This window comes from Felis catus, chromosome A1 (assembly GCF_018350175.1).
Source record: "Felis catus isolate Fca126 chromosome A1, F.catus_Fca126_mat1.0, whole genome shotgun sequence".
NCBI classification, from domain to species: Eukaryota; Metazoa; Chordata; class Mammalia; order Carnivora; family Felidae; genus Felis; species Felis catus.
Window position 1 is genome coordinate 108,973,370 of NC_058368.1, and position 25,575 is coordinate 108,998,944.

A 25,575-nucleotide genomic window follows, 5' to 3' on the forward strand; every position below is an offset into this window, starting at 1 on the left:
AAGAGGGAGAAACAGGAAGGTTGGGAAGGTAGCTTAGGTGAGATCCTTCACTCTGTCCCCAGAATCAGGGCCAGCACAGGGTGAGTATTGTAAGTAGGGATGGTGCCAGCAAGTAGGACAAGCCAAACCAAGCTCCCTTGAGTAGAGACTAGGAAGCCCTGGAAAGAGGGCTTGAGCAGCCACCCCCCTCCCACCACCACTACCGCCATCACTTCTGCTAACCTTTTGGAAACCCTGTAGCTGGCCACAGTGAGGACGCCTGTCTTGGGGTCACGAACAGTGGCTCGTGCAAGCTGGAAGACAGGAAGAGAGGCACACTTATCCTTCTTTGTCTTGAGTATTTTCCCAGAGAGACTGGGGCCAGACCCACCAGTCAGACCAGCGAGGGAGGAAGACTTTCAGGCAGTGGCCCTGGCCAAGGCAACGTGATCCTGCAAGCTAGGCAAGGTGGTAGTCTGAGGCCTTGACATTCCTACTCAGCTGCTGCCCCACTCGGTCATTGCCTAGCCCTGGGTGCTGCCCAGGTCTGTGCTGTCTGCAGAATTACACCTGTGGAGTCTTCTTTATCCATTGCCTCATCTGCCTGGACAGACTGCTTTCTCACCAGGCCCACAAACTGCCCCTGACTGAACACCACCTGTGCTTGGCTGCTCCCCCTGTATTCAGACAGTGTTACCATCCAGAGCCTGAGGCCTTCTGAACCACAGCAGCCTCCTGTGCCAAGAAACCTATGCAAACACCCTCCTGCTGCACCAGCTCACACCGGACTCCCACTGCTGTGAAGAGGAAAGATAGGAAGCACAGTTTCTACTCACTTAGGGGCCTTACAAGGTCAGATGACAGAATCCAGAAAGGACTCTACGAGTTGAAATATATGAACTAATGCCTGGAAGCCACCTACCTCCACATACACACTCATACATACACATACACAAATACCCCTAACCTACCTCATCTCCCCCTCAGTCTCCACAGACAGGTGCAATGATGCTCCCAAGAATCACCTGGCTGCCCAAAGTCAGCCCCACCATGCTTCAAGTGTGGGCCGTCCCAATGACCTCACATGGGTAGGACCACAGACCCAGATACCCCCACCCCAACATCACTTCCCCTTAATTTCAATTAATACTTAATTAATACTTAATGACTACCTACTATGTGCCTGGCACTACACTGGTGACCAAGACATCGCCCCTGCCCTCACACACCTCAATCAAGTGAAGAAGGCAAAAGACTAGCTGCCTAATTGCAGCACAACATGATAAGAGCTGGGAGTGGGGTAAGCTTACAGTCTGTGGGAGCTTAGTCTATACAGTCAGGAATGGTCAGGGGAAGACCACCTAGCTGAGACTTGAAGGGTAAGCAGGAGTTAGCCAAGTAGGGGAATGTTACAGTAACAGGGAAGGAATAGCAATGCAGAGGCCCAGAGATGAATATGGGTGTGGCACCATGACTGTAGATTAGAAGTTAGATGTAAGAGATGAGAGTAGGCCAAAGAGGCAAGTGAGGACTGGGTCTGGAAGCAAGCTTGTGGCCAATGAGAAACAGGAAAGGCAGGTGAGGGACACTCACAATCTGAATGTGGACACCTCATGGAAAACTAGGGAAGGGCCAGAGTGGTAACAAGGAGGCCACTGAGGAGGTCAAGGCAGAGGTCAGGCCAAGAGTTGATGGCAGAAGGAATGGATAAGTGTGACTGGACCAGAAGATTGGCCAGGAGATCACCAAACAGGGACACTGCTGCTGCAGCAAGTTCTGGCAACACGGCAGCACACCCAGGACAGAGGGATTCCCTAAACTCCCAACTACGATTCCTCCTGATAACAAGTGCGGCTGCAGTCAGACCCCACCCAAACATCTGAGCCTCGGTGCTCGCTGGACATCCACAATGAGGCTGTGGGCAGCTGTGTTCTGCTACAAGAGACAGACAGGGCTATTTTGAAAGCAGGCCAGGGACCCAAAAAAGCAGCTGCCAGGCATTCCCTGCAGACCAAGTTAAGTTCATGGTTCCTACTTCAAAGCCAGAATAGCATCTGTCCCTCACAGGCTCCGGAAAGGAGAGGTCAGCTTTTAATGGCCAACATGTCATGGCTTCTATTCAAAGACAAGTTTTCTCCCCACTACACCGCCCCTGCCACACACATGTATACACACACACCCATCGTGAATACACACACAGAAATGCTGCAGTGCCTTGGTCTGAAAGACAAGTGAGGAATGTCTCAGGAGGTCATGGCATAACAAAGCCTCTCTTGCCCGGCAACCAGGAAAACAGTTTTCTTCCTTGGCTGACTCTGCAGCTGTCCCAGGGAGTGGAAAGGGAGGTCCTGGTCCCTGTTCTCCACATGCACTGGCTACACCATCCCTCAGCAACATCAACAGCTGATTCTGAGTGCTCAATGTCCTAGAACCTCAAGCCAAGGTCACTTCAAATTGAGGTGCAGGGGCCAGGATAGGAACCTGTTTTCTGTCTCTCCAAAAGTGTTGGGCCTCCTGGCCACTACCAGTCTATTAGGAGCACAGCAATACAGGATCTAACTAAATCCCTCCTTGTAATCACCAATGATAAGAGAAGGGTGGAGACATAACACCAAATGGTTCTCTTTGAAAGACGTCAAATAGGGGCGCCTGGGTGGCGCAGTCGGTTAAGCGTCCGACTTCAGCCAGGTCACGATCTCGCGGGTGGCGCAGTCGGTTAAGCGTCCGACTTCAGCCAGGTCACGATCTCGCGGTCCGTGAGTTCGAGCCCCACATCAGGCTCTGGGCTGATGGCTCAGAGCCTGGAGCCTGTTTCCGATTCTGTGTCTCCCTCTCTCTCTCTGCCCCTCCCCTGTTCATGCTCTGTCTCTCTCTGTCGCAAAAATAAATAAAGGTTGAAAAAAAAAATTAAAAAAAAAAAAGAAAGACGTCAAATAGAAACAAGTCTTCTATGAACTAAAAATATAAGAATAATTTTATAGCCTGATGACAAATGTACAAAAACCAACAGCCAACTGTATACTTAGTAGTGAAATACCATAGGAATCCCCAGAAAATTCAGGAATAAGACCAGGATGTATACTGTTAACAATGCTCATGGAGTTCTGAGCAGTTCCCAAGAAGATAAAAACAGAGGAACTATAATTACTGGGAAGGAGAAAACAAAATTTTCCCAATTTGCAGTTGATAACAGTGTCTGGGCAATGTAAGAGAATCAGCTACAAACCCAAAGAAGAATGAGACAGTTGAGCAACCAGGTGCAAACTACACAGGTCTGTTTCCTCGTGGGTAAAATGAAAACAATGACATAATATGTTTAAGAGACGTGATAGTTAATATATGTTAAGCACTCAGAACAGGGCCTGCCATACTTAAGAACTCAGTAAACATTAGCTATTACTAAAAAATATATTTTTATGATCAGTACTTCAGCATATAATAAACGAACACTAGAGACCTAATTGAACAACATAACTACTAAAAACCAGTGAGGCCTTCTGTCCTAGCACTTGGCTGTTCACATTGGTTCCTTCAGTTTTCTTCAGCATTGGACCAGGAACCCATAAGGTCAAACTGTGCAGTACCTCAGCACCCAGACAGCAGACGCATGCTGCATATCAGAACAGGCCAGCTGACTAAACAAAGAAATCACTCCATGGTACCAGGGATGAGGTGGCCAGGAAGGAAGTGCAGAGATACCTACTTTGGGTTTCGCGATCTCCTTGATCCTCTCGATTTCCTCATCAGACATGACATCATAGTACCTGACGATGTGCGGACTGTCCCACTCATCCTCTTCTTTGAAGGGGGCGATGAGAAGCTGTGGTGTTCTGTTGCCATGGTGATACCTACAGAAAAGCCTCTTCTGCCTCCGGGGAGTCTGGAGAGCACACAGAGCGAGAGGTCCTGAGCAAAGTGCGTCTTAAACCTCGGACCCAGGCTGGCTTGGTGCAGAGGCTGGTCTCACATGTCATGTCCAGCAGCTGCTCCCTTCTGCCCCACCAGAGAAGAAACAAGAGCCCCTCAGCTTGACTGAGAGAAATGATACCCCACAAATCATGTAATGTTTCTCCTCTTCCAAGAATTCCTCACGTCCACAAGTGCTGTGGCACAGGGTGATCCCTGACCCCTCTCACAAAGATATTAGAATGTCAGAAGGGCTGAGGCTGGGGAGAACCCATTCCAGGTGGAGGAGCCAGTGGGAGGTAAGCAGACATGGGCATGGAAAAGGCCCAGAGACCGCCTCACACCTGAGCCTCCTGGAGGAAGCAATGGAATCCCAAGGCTTTCAAAAGCCAGTGACACCTGAGACTAAGCTGTAGCTACTATTGTGTCTTTACTACACAGACCACAACTTCCCTTTGGGCCACATCCACACTCATGGTTTTCCTCAGAGCATGGGTCAAGCAGAAGCTGGGCATGCTGGGATGGGAAGGGGAGCTTGGTAGTAACTTAGAGGATTGAAATTCTGCCTGTGGGGTGCCTGGGTGGCTCAACTGGTTAAGTGTCCAACTCTTGATTTCAGCTCAGGTCATGATCTCAGAGTTTGTGAGTTCGAGCCCCACATCAGGCTCTGGACTAACAGTGTGGAGCCTGCTTGGGATTCTCTCTCTCTCTCTCTCTCTCTCTCTCTCTGCCCTCCCTCACTCACACTGTCTCTCTCTCTCTCTCTCTCTCACAAAATACATAAATAAAGTTCAAAAAAAGAAAGAAAGAAACTCTGCCTGGATCATCAGGGGAGACAGTCTCACAATCCTACCTCAGAGAACACCCATAGGTCAGCCACAGCAGAGGCTACAAAGAACTGGGGAAGAAGTTGAGGAAACGGCCTACACACACAGGAACACCCTCCCCAAATGTGCTCGTCCAGAGCTGAAATCTAGGTCCACATGTAGGACCCAGCCATGTTTTCTCACCAGTTTGACACCCTCCCCACGACAGAGACTCTCATAGATATCCCTCTCAGGCAGGTAGTCCACAGGCCTCTCATAGATGCTTTCCTGTGTTGCTAGCCCAGCTTCTGTCTGATTTGACAACATTTTTTCTCTTTCTTCCTCCAACAACTGTTCAAAGTACCGCAGATTCCCTCCAGCTCGTTCATGGCTCGGGTCTAGAAAGAGCAAAGAACAAGAAGGAAAAGGAAACCACAAACATCTGTTAGATCGCTTAGAGAAATTATCCTGTAAGTGGTTTTCTCTCCCGGCAGCTCACTTTGCATGCAGCATTCTGCTTTTCCACAGCACCTAACGAGGCTCATTGGTCAAAGCGGGGAAAACTGACACAGGCTCTCCCTGCTCCATCAGAGATGCGAAAGGAACAATAGACTGGGGGACACTTAGCCGGCCACACAAGGGGTCTCCTCTCAGGCCTCCCTGAAGGGCCCATGGGCACAGGTCTAGAGAAGGAGTACAGACTCTTGCTGCCTCCTCCCCACTTGGCTGAGTCATTTACACCCGTGCCCTAGAGTACACCCATTACTAGTGACCGCATCACATGCTGATCACACAGAAGGCAGGCTGAAATACTGGCAAAAAGAACAGCCACGACAATGCCACAGCTTCATTTTGTGTGCCTCAATAACACAAAGGAGTACATTTGAGAGGATTACTGTGCCACTCCATAGATGAGGAAACTGAGGTCCAAAGATATTAAAAGATTTAGGTTAAGGTTATGCAGAAAAGGAATCCAGGCATCCTGACTCCCAGTCCAAGGCCCTTACTAACATGAAAGGATCTATAAAGCTCTCTGCCCACATCAGTCTTACAGGACAATCATACGCTAGGGGGCATCAGACTCAAGGCTCATGAAAAACAGCAGCTGGTCTATGAAATTCTCAACTGTGATAATTCCATACGTTAGTAAAGAGGTGGAACAGATAGATTTTAAAGACACACTGCTGGGGCGTATGGGTGGCTCAGTCAGTTGAGCATCCGACTTCGGCTCAGGTCGTGATCTCATGATTTGTGGGTTCGAGCCCCGCGTCGGGCTCTGTGCTGTCAGCTCAGAGCCTGGAGCCTGCTTCAGATTCTGTGTCTCCCCCTCTCTCTGCCCCTCCCCCGCTTGCACATGCACTCTCTCTCTCTGTGTCTCTCTCAAAATGAATAAGTATTTTTAAAAATCCAAATTTAAAAAGAAAAAGACACAGTGCTTCTGATCTCCTTCAATCCAACACCACAAGACATTCTAAACACCAATGCCATACCAAATCCCACCAGTAAGACCTCAGACCTCTAACTAATGGGGCAGGCCTCTGTCACTGCACAAACCCTCAAGTGCCTCTTGAGCTGTTCCTGACACTGTGAAGGCTCTCTATCCCGCAGAGCAGCAGAGGCACGGCAGCACTGGATTCCTATTTAAAAAGGGAGTGTGTAGGACGACAGGTCAGAGGGTATCCATCAGCAACTGGGCAAGGGCTAAGGCCAGAAATAAGGTGAGTAAAGAACTAGGTGGCAGCTGGAATAGGCCTGAAAGCAGGTAAGGCATTAGTCACTGGCCAGGTGACATGTGAGACTGGCTCAGTCCCAGGACAGTGGCCAGCAGAGTGACCAGTTCTCCTGCCACCTCCCCATCAGCTCTGACCTTCCCCTAGAACATCCTTACCAAGAGAAAGCAGGCGGCGGGTGAGCTCCAGGGCACGATGTAGGTCACCCAACTGGAAAACAGCATAGCTCAGGTAGTCCAGCACCTGGGCCTTGGTTGTGGTGCCCTCCTCCCCAGCATCGAGTTGCTTCAGCACCTGCTCCATCCACAGGACCGTATGGTAATAGTCGCCTTCATTGTAGGCTGAGCGGCCCATCCCAAAGCAGTCATCCACACTCAGCACTGCCTGGTACTTGGTTCCTGCAGCAGGAGAGGCCAATGGTCAGTCTCCAAAGAGCCTCTGCGCTGGCAGAAAGATACCCACAATGAGGAAGCCTGGACGAGTGGAAGGTGGGGGGTGGGAGGGCATCATCCCAGCTGAGTTCCACCATGGCTTCAGACCATGCACTTCAAAGTGAGCACAGAGAGGCTGGTCCTGCCTCAAACTGGAGTTCACAGCCAATCTCCCAGCCGCAGACTCCCCTTCTCCCATGTGGGAAGGGGCCTTTGTTGTGGAGAAACCCAGGAAGCCCAGAAAGTAGTATTCAGAAGAGTATGAAGGTCCTGTGAGCCACAGAGGAGATATCTGTTGGGCAGCTGGCCATATCAGACAGACTTGGAGGGAAAAAATTAGGTGAATATAAAACAAAGAATTTATGTGGCAGCTAAAGCCACAGATGAGGATAATCACTTCCAGCAAGAGTACAGGGCAAGAGTAGGGAAGGTGGCTAAGGTCAGAACCCCACAGATCACCTGCAGAGAAAGGACAAAGAGTAACACTGAGAAGGACCTAAGAGGTAGTAGCACAAACAATGCCAGGAGTGCTGTGGGGCAGATGCCAAGGGAAATCAAGAGCCAAGCCTGCAGTGTCAGCTTTGACCATTAGGTGGCGGGGACCTTGGTGAGCATCTATTCTACAGGTCCTGCCTGGGCTCAGCACTGTACAGTGACAATGAAGGTAGTTTCAAGTCAAGGACAAGATATGGTATGCCAGCTACAGAAACATGTAGGATTTAGGGTGGGGGCAAAGTGGGAGGGACCATGAGTGAATTCCTCAGGGAATGATGAGAAAGCAGGTCTCACGAAGAGGAAAGAAGAGCTGTGACCCTCCCTGGAAAGTGAGGGAATCTCCGTTAACTCTCTTAACAACTTAGGCATGGGTGACATGGAAGAGCTGCCTCAGAGGGAGTTCTTTCTGCCTGATGTCCAAGATGGGGCTCTGTCCACAATAAAACCCCTGCTGCAATGGGTCAGGTACTTCAGAGACTGGGGTCTGTTTGCCCTGATGGCTCAGCAACAGACAACGTGGGATAGGAAGGTGAGGAGGGTAGGTGGAGTTAGTAGACAGGCCAGAGATGAAGGGGTTCCTTGAGCCCCTGGCCATCATCCTTGGGCCTGCACAGATCTTTGGCTCTGTAGGCCCAGGAACCAACAGTGATGGAGTCAGTATAACACAGCAGCTGAGCTAGATGGACAAAGCTGGGTCTATGTGGGCCTCACTATGGCAACCACCAGCTGTGTGACTATGAATAAGTTACTTAGCCTCTCTGACTCTCAGTCCCCTTACGTCTAAAGTAAACACCATCAATTTTAGAGGACTTGAACAAGAATTCAACAAGATAATGCATAAAGATGTCTTCTATGATCCCCAGGATGCTAATAATCAGTAGCAACTATCAGTATGTCTCACAAACGCCAAGAATGTCAACAATAGCTCCCAGATACTCAGCATCCTCCCCAGAAGCCAATCAAAAGTCTACCTGCTGGAGAGTGCTCCCTGGAGAGTACCGGCTGACCTGAGTACTGAAGGGCAAACAGACATGAGACCCAGCAGATGTGGGTAAAGGTACTTCTGCAGAGGGTGTGGGATGGGCAAAGGAGCTGAGGGGTAGGTAGCTTAGTACAAATTTAATACGCAGTATGGACAAGGAAGAGAGGGAGAGGGCTCCATGCAAGACTCAAAGATCACACATAGGTGGAATTTGGGTTTAGCAGTTAAAGTTAAGCTTTGTGATCAGGAACTGATATAAACAGATATGTGCTTGTGACTACATGGAGAGTGCTTTTAAGGAGTGACGTGACAGGTCAAAATGACATATTTCAATAATACAGTTGAGAAATAAGGCTCCATGAGGCTGGAGTCAGGGCCTCCAAGTAAAGAAGACATGATAAGAGAGGTAGAATCCACATACCTTGGTATTCTGACTTGGGCAGCCAGTGGATGGAGGTGCTTTTTGCTCAGGTAAGGAGTGAGGGAGGAGGAGAGGCATTTCAAAAGCAGATGAGGATTTCAGTTTGGAACATGTGACTTTGGAGGTGCCCACAAAACACCCAAGTAGAGATGCCCCACAGGCATTTGCCTACACTGGTTGGAAGCTCAGGAGACAAGCCTTGATAGGAAACACAAATCTGGATGTCATCCAGGTACAGGTGATGCCTCAAATGATGGCAATGGCTGGGCTCACCTGGAGAAGGTGCTTAGGGAAAAACACAAGGTAAAAGAATCCTGGGGAAGAACTCCCTTCCACCCCTCACTCTCCCTCCAGGACATGCATGGGTCTGTTAACTACATGTATAAAGTCAATGCTCGAGTGTGGTTCTCTCCTCCTACCAAACATTCTCACAGCTATAGGGTGAACAGATCTTGCAGGTGCCCTGAGGGGCCTTCTCTCTCTAGCCTCACGGCCTGGCTTGATCCAAGACCTGATTGAGGCAGGAATAAGAAGTCTACACTGCTTCCCATTGACTCACCAGACTCCTCAGGGCCAAAACTCTAAGCCTTGACTAGCCAACAACAGAGTGCCTCTTTCTCCCACACACTGTGATACCCTGGGCTTATGCCTCCTCCAGGGTCCCATAGGTGAATGGCATCAAAGGTCTAATAGGGTCTAAGTGAATCCCTGGGCTTATTGGTCTCTAACAGTCCCCTAAGGCCAATATGTCTTGTTGTAAACATACTGAGGCAATCATGGGAAAGGGGCCTGTTTAAAAGAGAGAGAGAGAGAGAGAGAGAGAGAGAGCGCGCGCAAAAGTGAGAGAGAGCACAAAAGGCCGAAAAGAGAAGAGAGATCAGTGCCCCAGAATTCAAAGAAGCAAGAGTATCAGGAACACTGCGATAATCAGTGTGCCAACTGCTGCTGAAAAGTTAAAGAACATTATGTCTGAAACCCATCCACTGGCTTTAGCAGCTGAGTGGCCACTGGTGACCTGGCAGGGGCAAGACTGGCGGATGGGGGGCAAAGAGCCAGACTTTGCATGTTTAGGAGGACATGGGAACCAAGAAGTGCAGACCATGTGGATGGCTATCCAGCAATCTAACCAGGAGGGCAAAGAGATCCATCAGCAGTAGAGACTCAAAGGGCCTTGAATCCTGAGGGAGGGGTTTGTAAAATGAGTAAGAACAGACAGTGCATGTGAGCTCACAGATAAGAGCCAAGAGAGGTGGGCCAAGAATGAACAGGGCAGAGACTGTAACTGAGGACACACAGGACGCAGGGCAGTGAGTCCAGAGATCAGCCTTTGGCAAAAAGAAATCAGAGGGTGTGGGGACAGAAGCAGGTCTGAAAGCAGATCTGAGCAGTGCTCTGGGGGCAGAGGCTGAGGGGTCCTGAGCAGCAGCCTTAGTTTTCTCTGAGAGGGGAGAGGAGAGGGTGTGGGAGGCATGTTGGAAGGGGCTGACGGGAGGCGGCTTCCAGGGAGTGAGGGAACTGGCACCATGGGAAACCCAAGACAGATCACCACCAGCGCTGACAGCATGCCTGACAGTCCGCCAACCACAAACTGGCAGTAGCTCCAGCCCTGTTCAGATGCCATTACAGACACACACACACACACTGGACAGGTAAAGCCTTGAGAGGTAAGGTACCTGGAAGTTGCCCTTTGGAAATGGTGTCTGGGTCCAGCTTGTATGTGTCCTGAAGTCTCATGAGGGCCTTGGCAGCTCCCATTTCGTCCTCTTCAGTGGGGAAGAACTGCCGCTGCACAGAGAGGTTGGCAATAAAACCTTCCAAATGAGAGTGAGAACAAGAAGTTACCCTTGATCCAAGGGCACAATTCCACCTGGGATCAGAGAGGTACCCACTGGAGGGTTTCTAACTAGTGCAATCTCCCTGCCCCTTCCCTCAAAGGCTGCTTGCCCCTCCTCCAGGAAGCCCACCCTGATAACTCCAGTCCATGGAGATCTCTTTTTTTTTAAGTTTATTTATTTTGAGTGATAGCATGCACACACAAATGGAGAAGGAACAGAAAGAGAGAGAGAATTTCAAGCAGACTCCATGCCACCAATACAGAGCCCGATACAAGGCTCGATCCCATGAACCGGGAGATCATGACCTGAGCCAAAATCAAGAGTCAGCCGCTTAACGAACTGACCCACCCAGGACCCCTAAGACATCTCCTTTCTTACTCCTCACTGTACTGTCTGCCTTGACTGCTCATTTGGAATGAACAAAAATGTTCCCACACACTGGTTTACATGTGAGAGTCTAAGAGTCTTGGCTCCAAAGCACTCATACCCGGTAGAGACAGAAGGGACAGAAGACAGAGACAGCAACTGAAAAGGGCACAGAAGACGACTCAGGGAGGAAATGCTGACCACTTAGTGGAAAATGAATCACATGGATTCAGGATCCTTGGGCTGGCCAGATAAACACATTTCTAGCCCCTGTTCCAGGTTAAGGAGCCCAAGGGACAAAGGTGGTCACCTCAGGGAACCCAGCTGGCCACTCATTACTGATCACAGACCCTTATCATCCAGAAAGGTGATGATGACAGTCTTGAAAACATTTGGTGCTGTCTCCACCCCCCAGATTAGGGACTGGGGGACCATCTGGCCAGGCCAAGCACTGAGGGGGGACTGTCCAAGTGCAGCATGCTACCCTAAGAGACCACACTGGCTCTGGCTCTCTAGGGGACTCATGCCACTCAGACCTACAGTAAGCTCAGAGCATGAGCTCCCAGAGTGTAGCGCTCAAGACCCCAGGCTGGAGCCAGGACAGCTCCTGACCACAGAAGTACCCAAGGAGGCTATTCTTGGGCTCCAAGCCCTAGCTCTTCAGCAAGATATACACCTACTACAATTTCAGGCCTCCAGGTGGAGGCCAGGCCCTTCCAAGATGATTGATTCAGGGGTTTCAATTCTGCCTGTGAGCTGAAAAGTGGGAGGGGGAGCTCCAAGGCCCTTTCTTCCCTGGCCTCTTCCTCAGGACAGCAGTACCCATGACCACCTACTTTCACAACCTCAGACTGAAACACCCACTTCTAACCATCCCTGGACCCAAGGACCAAGAAGCTGTAATCCTGTCTTCCTCGTGGCTACACAGTCAGGAACTCTAAGAGTCTGGAATTCAGGAAAAAGAAAACATGCCCTTAGAAAAAGCCACACCATCAGCATGTCCCCCTCATCTCAGAGGCAAGAATTCTCAAAGTCAGAGGTGAAGACAACCTATTGCTCTCTAGGCCTGTCCTGTGTGCCTTCTGGTAATTATAATGTTTTCTAAAAGAACCAGATGCTGACAGTGGGGGTTGGGGTGTAGACAGCAAGACTGGGGAGCAGAAGGTCACCCCGGCAGGCTTATTCTTATTCTTATTCTACGGCAGTGCAGACAGAACAGTCAGTTCTTAGCTACAGCCCCAGGCTGGAAGACAGGGGGCTGGGAAAGGCAGTTATGGCTTCTGGAGGCAGTGAGCTCACTGGGCACAGCTCCAGCCTGGCTGAACTCACCAATCCCTCCCCAGAGGCCACCCTGCCCCCAGCCAAGCCCAGCCCAGTCTGGCCACATGGGCTGAACTCCCTCAGCCAGAGACAACCAGTCTGAAGTTAATCAGCACTCCCAACTCAGGGAGAAGAGGCAGTGAGTCCAGGAGGCTAAGCTCTGGGCTAGAGTCAGAGGGGCCCACATCCGTGCCTGCCCCACCATCTCCTGCTGAGAGGAAAATGTTAGAGCACAGAAAATACCAGCATAGTAAAAAGCACTAAGCATAGTTACAGCTTTAAGAAAAGTCAGACTCTGACCTGCAAAAACCACTTCTAAGAATCTATCCTAAGAAAATAATCAGAGATAGGCACAAAGATATACATGCATGATTGCTGGTAATTTGGAAACAATCCCACTTCCACTGACTAGACCAGTTTTACACTAGATCAGTTTCACTTATTACTGTCCAGACATTAAAATCATGTTTTATAACATTTGGGGCACATGAGTGGCTCAGTTGGTTAAGCGTCCGACTTCAGCTCAGGTCACGATCTTGCAGTTTGTGAGTTCGAGCCCTGCGTCGGGCTGTGTGCTGACAGCTCAGAGCCTGGAGCCTGCTTTGGATTCTGTGTGTCCTTCTCTATCTGCCCCATCTCCACTCACACTCTGTATCTCTCTCTCAAAAAATAAATAAATCAATAAACATTTAAAAAAAATACATAAAACCATGTCATATGACATTTAATGTATGTAGAGAGAAACTGAAAATTCAGAAAAACACTATATGCTTACGGCACAAATCTGCCTACAGATACATTTTATTTCCTTTTTTTTTTTAAGTTTATTTATTTTGAGAGAGACAGAGACAGTGAAGGTGGGGGAGGGAGAGAATCCCAAGCATGCTCTGCGCTACCAGTGTAGAATCTAACGTGGGGCTCGAACTCCTGAAACCGTCATGAGATCATGACCTGAGCCAAAACCAAGAGTCAGACACTGAACTGAATGAGCCACCCAGGTGCCCCTGGATATGTTTTATTTCTAAAATATATGAATGGAAATGGATTTAGATGAGGCCCATGATCCCTAGCTTATGCTGGCCCCACTACCCAGTCCACTTAACTCACTTTTGTTAATTCATTTGGTCCCTCAAAGCAAATAAGTTTGCATCCCATGGAATATATGTATGGGTCCATTTTTTTTTTATGTAAATCCAAGTGTAGGAAGACCAAAAAAAAATTTTTTTTAATTTTTTAAATGTTTATTTATTTCTGAAAGAGAGACAGAGTGTGAGTGGGGAAGGGGTGGAGAGAGAGGGAGACACAGAATCTGAAGCAGGCTCCAGGCTCTGAGCTGTCAGCACACATTCGACACAGGGCTCGAACTCACAAACTGCAAGATGATGACCTGAGCCTAAGTTGGACACTTAAATGACCGAGCCACTCAGGCACTCTGGAAGACGATAATTTTAATAGTGCTTATCACCAAGCAGCTAGATTAAGAATTTTAATTTTCTTTGGGCATCTGGGTGGTTCAGTCCGTTGGGCATCCAACTTCAGCTCAGGTCATGATCTCACTGTCTGTGGGTTCGAGCCCCACGTCAGGCCCTGTGCTGACAGCTCAGAGCCTGGAGCCTGCTTTGGATTCTCCATCTCCCTCTCTCGCTGCCCCTCCCCTGCTCATGCTCTGTCTCTCTCTCTCTCTCTCTCTCTCTCTCTCTCTCTCTCTCAAAAATAAATAAAGATTTAAAAAATAAAAAAAAAAGAATTCTAATTTTCTTACATGATTATTTTATGTTTTCTAATTTTTCTATGAAAACATATTAGTAAAGCATGATTTAAAAAAGTACCGCCCGAAAAGGAAATGAAAATGCAGGAAAAGGCAAGACCTAATTACATTACATATTAAAAACAAGGACAGCCAACTGACAGGTCTGCACAGAGAAGGGAGAAGGCCAGAGGGCTCTGTGCACCACAGAAGGTGGACGAGCAGAGAACACAGGACTGCATGTTCACATACTGCACATGCCCATCAACACCCTCAGACCCAGGACAGGCTCAGATACACACTCCCCAGACATAATGGCCCACCCAGTACACGTTCACCATCCCTCACCTGCGGCTGAGTCCTGCAGGACAAGGTCCTCCAGCGCAGGCCAGTCTGTGTTCAGCCGCTTCACCAATTTATAGGCATTTACAGGGTGGGCCAAGTAGCCTTCAGGGTCAGCGGCTGATTTGCTGGTCAAGGCTTCCATTTTGTCCGCCCAGCTGAGGAAACAAAACAAAAAGAAGACTAACACGCCCACTCACACAGGTCTCAACCTATGGCAATTTCTCTGGTGAGATTCAGGACCCTTCAAGAGGCAATAGAAAATGAAAACAGCAACTCCTCACTAACACTTGCAAGCCCCTTAATCTAGATAAGGGGTGGGTACACCAATGTATGTAAAAAGACTCTTAAATAGAAACGGAAAAGCAGGGAGTCCTTAACCCAAGCACTGAGAGGACTGGCATGAAGTAACTTCCAGGCCAGCTCCTCACCGTTCTCTCAAGGGCTTCCTCTTATGTGCACCCTAGGAGGGTTATGGGGGGGGGGGGGTGAGGGTGAGGATTTAGGACATCAGATACCTCTTAACCTTTGAGAGTTTGGCTTCTTCCACAAGGATGTACTCCTTCAGAGACTGTACCAGGTCCTTCTCTGCATAAATCAAGTCGGTCATGTGCCCTGCAGAGAAAGAAAAAAGGCAGAACCAGTAAGAAATAGATGAGAGGCATCTAGCCTCCTTCCTTGGGGCACAGAACACCAGCACAGAAGTAAGTCCTCTGGGCCACCATCATGTCAACTCTCATGGGATCACCAGGATGTGGAAGTTAACAGGGGCATAGGCACTCACAGGGTCCTCGCCCCCAGTTTCAGTAAGAAAGAGGCGGAGGCTCTAAGGGGCCAGTGAGATAAGCGTGCTGGGAGTGCCTTCAGGAAGAAGCCCCAAATCTCATTCTCCTATTGCCACCGGCTGGGTCCTGTCACCAGGGCATGGATATCCTAAGGGTTCTCTGCTCAGAACCACTCTCTGACCCTGGGGAAAGATGGTCAGAAAGGCCAGGAAACCCAGCAGCAGCCTGCAATTTTCAGGGAGGAGACCCAGTTGAGACAGCTAGCTCCTAGGAAGGACATTCAGGTCACCAGGGCCTCGGAAGGGGAAATGGCAGCTCCACAAGCCCCATTTTCCCCTGAACTGTTCAAAATCAGTGGGTGAGCCATCCCATCTTGAGTAAGAACAAGACTTAGGCGGTGATATTCCCTGACACTTGAGCCAAGGATTGCTCAGGGAGACAACAGTCCTGTTGGCACATACCAATGGAAGTGAAGAATTCAGCCTGCACACGGCCCAGGACAGCAAACCAGGCCACCAGCAATGTGGACACCCAGCGTTTCATGGTCACAGAGAGTAGTGTCTGCAAGGCATTCAAGTGACAGCTGTTGGATCAACAGTTGAAAAACGTAACTTAGGTGAGAGATACTTATACATGTGCACACAGACAGACATCGCCAAACATGCCAAAAGTCTGACCTAGTACATAGAAACTGAGGATATTCAGAATCAGCAGTGCAACGAGACCAAGGTGTACAACGAGGGATGTGTGCTCAATACTCCCTGCTCTGGGAGGCCATGCACCCTTGGGAGAGACCCTGCCCTCTAGATTCCTGGTATCTAAAGGCAACATGGAAAGGCTGAATTGTGTGGGAGGCAGTCACCTCTGATTCTAATAGCCTATCAGTCCAAGATTCTGGCCCACAACTTGTCATTTCACAGCCTGCTTGACTTATTTGTCTTTCTTTCCAACACGTGTGTCAGGATGGTGCTGGGGACACACAGGTAACTTCGGCACACAAGAAGACTGAAAGTACACGAGAAACAGGGAGAGAACTTGACACAGTATGCAGCAGGGAGCCCCTATCCGAAACGAGGCATAGAGCAGCTGTTGGCCAGCAGGGGGATAAAACCGCTCCCCTTGACAGTGTGCACCTGGCCACAGCAGACGCAGTCTGGGAAGCAGGCACTTTGGGCAGACACCACTCTTCCTGTCTGCCACCTCACCAGACACCATCCCCACTGGCACGTCACATTCACAAATATTTACTGAAGATCCACACGGGCTACCCACTAAGCTAGGCACCAGGGATACAAAAATGAACCATCCACACAAATCCAAAGCTCTGGGCTAGGCTAGGCAGCTGACATGGTGTGAGATCAGCTTCTGTCTTCTAGTCAGCCTAGAAATAGCGCAATTCAGCTGTAAAGGCAGCAGGCACAACATGGGGCAAGCTCCATTGGCAGTGAACCTAAGTATACAACGGAAGCTTTGGACATGGTCTTCCAGCTCAGCCACGCAGCCCAGAGCATGCTGAAGGACCAGCTCCCATCTGAGTCCCCACTCTGCCAGCCCTTTCTCTTCCTGCTCTACTTCAGCCAAACCCCCCAGAAATGTACTAAGAGAAAACAAGGAAAATGAAGAAAATACAAATGCTTCCCCCCAAAAACGTAAGCCTTACCTGACTGAATTCCAAGTCTGAGCTAATGCCAGTTCATCAGGGTTTTGCCTGCTATGGTCGATCAGACACACACAGCCAAGACTATCATTCCTTACCTCAGAAGAAACTCCAATCTACTATAGTTCCAGGTTAGGCTCAAAGAGGCCCAACCACAATCCCTACCCCTAAAACAGTTCCTCTATTAAGAGGAGTGAATAAGCAAATGGCCGCATTTGTTCATGCCCCTGCTAAATGTCTGCAGAGCTATGAGCATGCCCATCAGTGCCCTCGATATTGGGGACCAGGAAATACACAGAGCAAGATCTTTTAGGCCAGAACCTGCTGCAGGGTATTGGGCTAAAGGACCAATTTATGGAGTTAGGGCAGCAAAGGAGAGCAAGTCACTGAGAGAAGGTGAGCAGGCCGTCAGACCTCAGGTGGAGCCCAGGCCCTCCGTGTTCCAGCCACACATCTCCTCTCAGGCCTCACCATGCTGCATCACCACCCCAGGATTTCTGAAAGCCTCTCTTCTTGTTCACACGAGCCCCCTGTACAGGGAGTAGTGTCTGTTCCTTATACCTCAAGAGGCTTAACTAGCTCAGGAAAGCACCTTCTGTATGTGAAAAGAAGGAACAGTAAAATTCAGGGCCAAGAGGCTGTTATCTGTGGACAGTGAGAGACCAGCCAACTGCCTTGTCAGGATGGGGTGGTGGGAGACCAGGGCCCAGGCAAGACACCAGACCAGACACGGCCAGAAGTGGGGGAGCCCAGCGCTTTCCCCCTGTTGTGTCACCAGCTGCAGTGGCATATCTCTTCAGAGATCGGGTAACAAGTTCAAGGGAGGGAGATGCCTCTCCTTTCCTTTCAAATCACCCTGGTGATCCAGTCCATGGTTCATGCTTACAGCACTCAGCAAAAAGCAGCCAGGTTCCTTCATTACATGAATTCCAGCTGTCATTTCTCTGGAATGCACTATCTGGCTTAGACTGAGCCCATCCACAAATACCAGCCTGGAGGCAGAGCCCCACAGAATCTCAAATGGGGTTCTGGGAAATGGCTTGCTAAGCGCTTGCAAAGTCCTGCTGTGATGGAGGAGAGCAAGATGACTCCACTGGTCAGAGAACCAGTTACTCCCAACCAGCCCCTAGACTGCCAAAACCAACATTACCCCCTCAGGCAGGGGTACCCTAGAGCCCCAACACTTCTCTTGATCCTGGCCCTGAACACTTAACACTTTGTACTAAAAAAGATACTAACTAGGGTCAGGTTGGGAAGAAGCAGCATCCAAGAAGGACTGTCCCAGAGTGTGGGAAAGACCAACCACCTACTTGCCTGCCCTTCAATCTGATCTCATACCCACACCCAAAGCTTGATAGGATACAGTAGGTGGGAATGTGTGTGCATGCCCAGTGCCCCCACAAAGTGTCCAGTGCTCCCAAAAGCCTTTCCAGGAACACTCATAAATCCATGCTGAATAGTCCTGGAAATGGGCAATGTCAAACCTCCTTTTAGAAAAAAACAAAAAACAAAGTGGCACCCGAGCCTGAGGAGAAAACCAACATGCAATTTTATGTGTGTTGCACCCTGAGTTTAGAACACGTCTGGCCCAAATCAGGCACCCAACAAATAATGCTTTGCCACAGACTTGTTTAAGTCAGAAACAGTATCACAAGATTTTACATTTTTTCCCACACAATGGATTGTTATGGATTGTTTAAGAATGGACACTGTATGCATATGAAGTCCCAAGTTTGGGCCCCCACAGGTAGATCCTCCAAAGCCTACCAACACCCCAGTGACAGTGATTCACTCACCAGGTGACCAGCACTGTTTCTAAGCACAGGGCAATTCCAAGACATACAACAGAGGCCCCAACAAGCCTGCTCTTTGGAAAGGACATTTACAATCTGGCCAAATGGCCATGAAAAGAGGTTTCCAGCTGCAAACCAGCAGAGTCCTTAGCTTCTCCCCTTACCTCATCAGGCATGAACCTCTGCCAAGCTCGCAGCTGCAACCCAAATGCAACAGCTTGAATTTTAACAATGTATTTAACAGCCTAGAGACAGAACATGGGTTTGCTGAGTACAAGCAAGTCTTGCCAGGCACTAATCAAGAAGCTGCCTGCCTTCTGTGAAGGAGCAAAACGCGCCCCCCAGTGGTCCTGCCTCCCAGTGCTGTGGCCAGCTCTGGGATGGCAGAGTCAAGAGGACCTGTGAGCTGTGCAGAAGCTCGGGGAGGCCCGGGTACTTAAGCATACAGAGGTCCAATAGGACCAGAAGCTGACTTCCCCAGAAGGTTGAGAAGCACCCTTCTCTCCTCACCCAATGTGAAGCCTCAGTCATCACCGTGGTCTGAGCCACCTCCAGTTCCCTCCCGCAGCCATCCTGGTTCCTACCTACACTCACTGTCATCACATCTGGTGCACTGCCACCCCACCCCCCAACTCCCACCAACCTCTGCTCTACAAAGTAGCCAGCATAGCTTACTGCAGCTCCTCTTGTGGTCTTTCTCTCCACTGCTCTTAGGATAAAGTCCAAACTCCTTGATCACCAGGGTCTTTTTGACTCTGTACAACATGGCCCTACAGCCCACTCCAGTCCCATCTCATGACTCTAGGTTTTCCCAGCCTCAGATGCTACTTTTCATGGAAAATATTCTTCGCTGAGGATTTTCTTCATTGAAACCCAGGTGTTCATCTATATCCATACTTGTACTTCACTATCAGGTATATGAACATGTTGATTTATACTTCCCACCTGGGTACCACCAAAACTACAAAGCCTCCTGCTTCAATAGCCAAGCAATGAAGTAGTAGAGAAGGCTGTAAAAACCAACATGCAAAGACCAAATTGGATCTTCAGTCAGGGTCTTGGCAGAGACTTGGCAGTCTAAGTGAGACTAACTCATAAGCAACTACACACAAGGACAAGACCCACACAGCACTACATAGGATGCTTCTGATGTACCACCTCACACTCTCTTGGCCTCACCAGTCTCCTGGACCCTGGGTCTCTTGCTGTGCCTCAGACCCAGTGAAGGCGACTGTGCAGGCCCCAAATCTCTGGCTCCTCCTCCTACTTCCACACACCACAGAAGTGCCACACTGGCCTCCCCAGTGGCTGCTGGAGGGCCCTGGTAGTGCAACCAAGGAGCCGCAGGGAGAGAACTCTTATGAGGCAACTCTGACCAATGAAGACAGAACACAGAAGGAGGTCAGCAGATGAATTCCCTCTTCAGGCTTTGGATAACAAACTATTCTGCAGCATGGAGTTTCTGTAGAGATCACCCAGGGATATTCGGCACAGCTGAACAATGACTGTGTCTCTGTGCAAATTGGCCAGCTTGCTTCCACCCTTCCCTCCCTCTGGTTAATCTTCCCTTACCCTTGCTGCCCTGCACCTTCCAGTAAGGCATTAAGCACACTTAAGCTCTGCCTCAGGCACTGCTTTTTTGGGAACTAAGCCAACCACCATTTACGTTTCCGAAAATCTTCCATTTCTACCATCTCATCCTCACCAAAGTCTTGCAAACTAGATAATCATCTTGATTTCAGATATAGAAGCTAGGCAAGTGGGGCTGAGAGGTTTCCTGTATACCTGACATGCTACCACCAGTCAATGGCAGAGCTGACGTAAACCCAAAACACACTTTCTGCTAGAGACTGCTACCATTCAATCCCACTCAGTAACATCTGCTGTCTTACAGCCTAAGGGTCTCCCAAAAGGAGGAGCCACACTTTGACCAAGCAGAGCAGGCTTGCCCAGGTCAAGGACTGTATCACAGACCACAAAGCAGCTTCATGATATACCTGGCTTGATCCCACCAAAAGGTGGACAGCAGCATGGGCCCAGAAGATAGGAACAAGGAGCCTCAAGTTCAAGCGAGCAGTCACTCCTGCTTCAGACATCACAGCACTCACAAATGACCAACCAGCCCAGTTCAGGGCAAAGCAGTACTATCTAATCAGGCATACCCACAGTGGGGTCCACTCCAAGTTAAATCTCACCTCCCCCATCACTTCCTGGCTTTGTGACTTTATACAAGTTACAGAACTCCCTGAGCCTGTTTCCCACCTATGTGATGGTGATAACATTAGGACCCACATCTTATAGGGTTGTTGTGAGGACTGAATGAGATGACAAGTATTGACAGGCAGCCTACCACCAAGCAGTTTTCACCAGACATTGGCACCAAGGTTACTAGAGGGACATCAGTAGACCTGGATTGGCCAGCTGTCTGGCTAATCCCTGGAAAATAAGAAGGTCCAGGAGTGCCTGGAAGGCTCATTTTCTTAAGCTCCTGACTTCAGCTCAGGTCATGATCTGATGGTTCATGAGTTTGAGCCCCACACCGGGCTCTGTGCTGACAGCTCACAGCCTGGAGCCTCCTTCGGATTCTGTGTCTCCCTCTCTCTCTGCTCCCCCGTGACTCACACTCTGTCTCTGTGTATCAAAAATAAATAAATGTTGGAAAAAAAAAAGTAAAAAAGAAAGAAAGAAAGAAAGAAAGAAAGAAAGAAAGAAAGAAAGAAAGAAAGAAAAGGAGAAGGTTCAGGTTCAGCCTAAGGGACAGTGAAGATGAAAACAAGGCAGAAATTGGGCAATCTCCATATCCCACAAGGGCCAAAAGAAACGAAACATTAATTTAGGTGAGAGCAGAGTCAGACATAATGGAGCATACTATCAGGGAATAACCCTGAAACAGGCCAATCAGTGGTTCTACAGGTCACCTAGGAAACAAAGCTCTCTGGCAAAAGGCAGGGGACTGGACTAATACTCTAGGATCTCCTGTATTTCTATACCTCTGACCTAATGGATCTGAGTTCCTACAAGTACCAGGCCTCAGGATCTCGCCACACCCTGGCCCTCAGGAGTACCTGGTACACAGTAAGCTGTACTCTAGAATGCACTTCCTAAAAGGTCTACAGCAGATATTGGTCTGTGAACAGGCTCAGACAGATCCAATCTGAGCCAGAGAACTCACTACCCAAACACTTAATCTTCTGCCCTGCAATAATACCACTTGTGTAAAAACCCTTTTCTAGGGCTCCAAAAAGTCTAGTCCAGGCTTTTCATTCTCCTCCACCCCTTCTGAGAATAAAAAGTATACCCTTCATTCCACATCCCCAGCGCAAACCCCAGAGACCACAGGAGCCACTAGCCCTCTCCCTCTAAAACACGCTGATGTCCCACTCTGGGGCACTTCAAGCAATGTTTTCCAAGTCCAACTCTCGCTCTAGCACTCTGTCTGGGCTTGCACGTGCCTGCAGCACAGCATTTCCTGCCAATGACCATCTGCATAAAATTAAACTCTTGACAGATCCCAGGAGCCAGGGACACACCCATCAGCCCAATGTACACTATCAGCCAACGTGGCCACAAATCGGCCAAGGTCTTGCGTCCAGCCTCAGAACTTCCCATGGATGTGGGAGAGCAGAGTAAAAAGTAAGGCTCTGTTAGGAAATGAGTAGACCCCAGAATCCCTCACCCTAGTCATTCCTCAGGGCTGCACCCACACAGTCTCTCCTACTGATGAGTACTCACACTCTGAGCTCCTCCTCTGCCACAGGACCAGCTGCCAGCATGAAGCAGTAATCTCAGGGAGATTATGAGCTATCCACAGGCAAGGATAGTATCACCACCACTTCCCTCTCCTTCTCTCCCCCCTAATTCCAGCCCTAGGCACACTCAAAGCAGAAGCCAAGCACAGTAGAGGAACTCGGGAAATGAAGAGAGATCAGCTGTGTACAGGCTAAACCAATGACAAAGTAAACACGCTCCTGGGCACCCCATTTCAGAGCCTCCTACTGGGTAAAAAGGCCTATCACAAGTCATAGGCAATGCCTAACCATCATCATGTCTGCATGCTGGGCTCTCAGAGAACTAGGGTGGCCCACTATGACAGCATCTCTGGGATGAGGCCCCAGGCCAACTCACTCCATCCTTGCTACGTGGCCTCCTTGGCTGGGCCGCACAGAAGACATACTCGGCCATCTGAGAATAAGAAGGCCTAGAAGAAAAGGATTCAAAGCCCAAACATCTTGCAAGTGTGTTCAAGTGAACAGAAGAGGACTGGGCTCTAAGGCCCAGAAGCACAGTGAGAGACTACACCTAGACACTTCAGTGGCAGCTTAAACACAAGCCAAAGGACATCTTGGTGCATTAATAGAGAGCTAAATCATGAAACCTGTTGTTCCAGATGTGATCCAGGGTGAGAAGCAGCAGTAGCTTGCAAAAACATTCTATACATTGTTAGGTGGACAGCAGATCTTGGCATCATCAGGGACATGTGAGAATGTCCTCAGCTACAAATGATATCCCCCAACCCTTGTTCTCAGAGCCAGGAACTCCTGAGAAAGGGCTGAGGCTATCAGGCCTCAGACGGTATACATTAAGAAGCACATGCCTTAGGCTTCACTCTACAGCACAAGACACCAGTCTTGGTCTTGGGATGAACACTAACGTTGCACACCATCTTAAAGATGTCATATTAGAATACAAGGCCAGGGGCCCTACCTATGCTGTCCTGAAGTTGGAAGTGCCCTGATCCAGGCTCATGCTGAGGCAAATCCAAATGCAGGGCACAGTACCAGGCACTGTCCTCTCACTTCAAACTGTGGCGGTCAGGGCCCATGGGCAGCTATCCCCTTAAATGTCCCTTCCCTCATCACCTTGCCTCTTCTAGAGTATACAGGTCTGCTCCCACTCACACGGGTTGTTCCTCTGTCCAGGTTACCCTTATTCAGATTTCTTCTGACCACGCCAGCTCATAAGTCACCTCCTCCAGGAAGCCCTCTGGCCTGACGCATCCTGCCCTCTACCAAGGACCCACACAGCCTGATGCTCCCTCCTAACACCACACTTACCACACTGTTTTGGACCTGGACTTTCCCAGTCTTCAATCTGTCTGCTGCACTGAGCTAGCAACTCCTTGCAGTTTCTGACACACCGAAGGGTCCGTTTGAATTAGTTAACTAGTTACCAGAGGTCCACGCAGCTTCTGAGGAAAAATAACGCAGGTTGGAAACAGAGGTCTATGTGGGGGGAAAAAACTGTTCTCAACCAACAGCCTGTTTCATGGGTACCAAGGTGGACCCCGCCGGGCTAAAGCCAGAAACTCCCATCCCTTTGGAGGGAGGAAGGCGGACCTCGCTAACTTTAAGCGGTCCCCCGGGGCTCAGCCCAGGGCACCGCCTCTGCCTCCAACCTCTGGCCGCACTCGGGGCCAGGCCTCCCGCTGCCGTTCCCGGGGAGCCTGCCGAGGCAGGGCGGCCAAGTTCTCCACCCCGCCCGGCTCGGCGCGGACGCCCAGGGACCGGCAGGAAGGGCGCCGCTGACCTCACCACCCTGAGCTCGGGGAAGCGACGGGACAGGAACCCAGACGGGAGGAGAAACAGGGCGGAGGGCTCCGGGCTGCGGCCCGAATTGCGCTGCGGGAAGCGGGCTGCGCGACCCCCGGCCCCCAACTCCCGGCCCCGCGCCGGCAGCACTCACGGCCCGACGACCCCGGCCCGCGCGCGAGCCCAGCCGCGGACCCGGCGGCCGAGCGGGCGGGGCGCTCACCTGGACACGCGCAGCTCCCGGCGTTTCCAGAACCTCCCGCGGCGGCGCCCGGCCCGCTCGGCGCCTCCTCCCGGGGCGGCTCCGCCTCCCGCCGCGGCCCGGCTCCGCCTGCTTGAGCCGCCGCCACGTCCCCACCTCCCGCCCCCAGCCGGCCGGCCGGGGCGCTGGCTCTGCGCCCGGACAGCTTCGGCCGGGGGTCTTCGCCGCCAGCGACCCCCGGGAAGGTCTGGGCTGCCAAGCCCGCCGGAGCCGGGAGCCGAGAGCCAAAGAGCGGCCTTTGGGTCGGGCGGGAGCCGCTATCTGCGCCCTTCATGCCGCCGGCCGCTCGCCGCACGTACGCCGCGCCCGCCTCCCCTCGCCCCGCTCCACCTGCGGGACTCGGCCCTCCCTCCTTCCCAGTCCCTCGGCGGCTGCAGAAGGGCCAGCGACCCGATCCTGGCGCCGAGGAGGTGGGGGGCGCCCCCCAACCCGGACGGACTTCCCCCGCTGGGCTCCCGCCCTTCTCCTCAGTGGTCCTGCTGGGCGCACGGGCTCCTGCTGCCCGCCCACCCCGCCCCCATCATCACCACCCTCAGGTTGGGGAGGAGGGGGGACACGCGGGTCCGGGCCAGGCAGGCTATCGGGGAAGCGGACGGACCAGTGGAGAAGACCTTGAAGAAAACGAGGGACCCGGGGTCCACCCACAGGGCCAAGCTCCCAAAGGGATTCAGCCTATCCCCAGCTCCTGTGTCAAGCATCCTCCTGGTGACTTACCTGTGGGTGATGGGTTGATGACAAGGGGACCAATGAAAGACTGAGGTGGCTGGGATGGCATATTGGGGCCAATTCTTGGTTTGCCCAAACCCCTTCATACAACAGGGACCCAAAACAGTGGACACCTCATTTACCTAGTCCCGTCTGGGAAGGAATGAGGGCTGGGATGCGGCAAATCTCAGCCTGAGTCCGAGGAGGCCCTGGCGGACAAGCAGGTTCCCACGCCTGCTCTGTAAACCTTCCTGGTCATGAATGAGGGGAAACACGGTCTGAGAATCTCATCAGGGAGCTAGCCCAGAGTGGGAGGTACCCAGCCTCCCCGCCCAGGCTGTGTGGGGATATTCCCTATGGCACTCTGTCCAGGCTGGCAGCCCAGACCTGGGGAAGGCACGAGCACACACATAGAACTACACATAAAATACGGAACAAGCCACTGTTCCGGCCTGCGTCAGCAGCCAGCCAGAGCCTAGCTAAAA

General features: G+C 50.7%; 1 protein-coding gene across 11 annotated transcripts in view; it reads right to left on the reverse strand.

The window, feature by feature from the left end:
• The window catches only part of P4HA2 (prolyl 4-hydroxylase subunit alpha 2), a 34,357-nt gene extending 9,879 nt beyond the window's left edge, over nt 1–24,478 (reverse strand). For 7 of the 11 annotated variants that reach the window (XM_045058715.1, XM_045058707.1, XM_023254950.2 and 4 more), the window contains exons 1-10: nt 24,347–24,478; nt 23,650–23,783; nt 15,607–15,728; nt 14,879–14,975; nt 14,367–14,518; nt 10,424–10,561; nt 6,580–6,819; nt 4,896–5,089; nt 3,683–3,859; nt 223–293 (exon numbers count right to left, since the gene is read on the reverse strand). In XM_045058715.1, the coding sequence (XP_044914650.1) occupies nt 223–293; nt 3,683–3,859; nt 4,896–5,089; nt 6,580–6,819; nt 10,424–10,561; nt 14,367–14,518; nt 14,879–14,975; nt 15,607–15,688 (1,151 nt within the window). In that variant the 5' untranslated portion in view covers nt 15,689–15,728; nt 23,650–23,783; nt 24,347–24,478. Of the gene's footprint in view, nt 1–222; nt 294–3,682; nt 3,860–4,895; nt 5,090–6,579; nt 6,820–10,423; nt 10,562–14,366; nt 14,519–14,878; nt 14,976–15,606; nt 15,729–23,649; nt 23,784–24,121; nt 24,265–24,346 lie in introns of those variants that run through there. The other 4 variants (XM_023254961.2, XM_045058701.1, XM_011282013.4 and 1 more) reach the window with 4 other exon arrangements.
• Nucleotides 24,479–25,575: the final 1,097 nt, after the last annotated feature.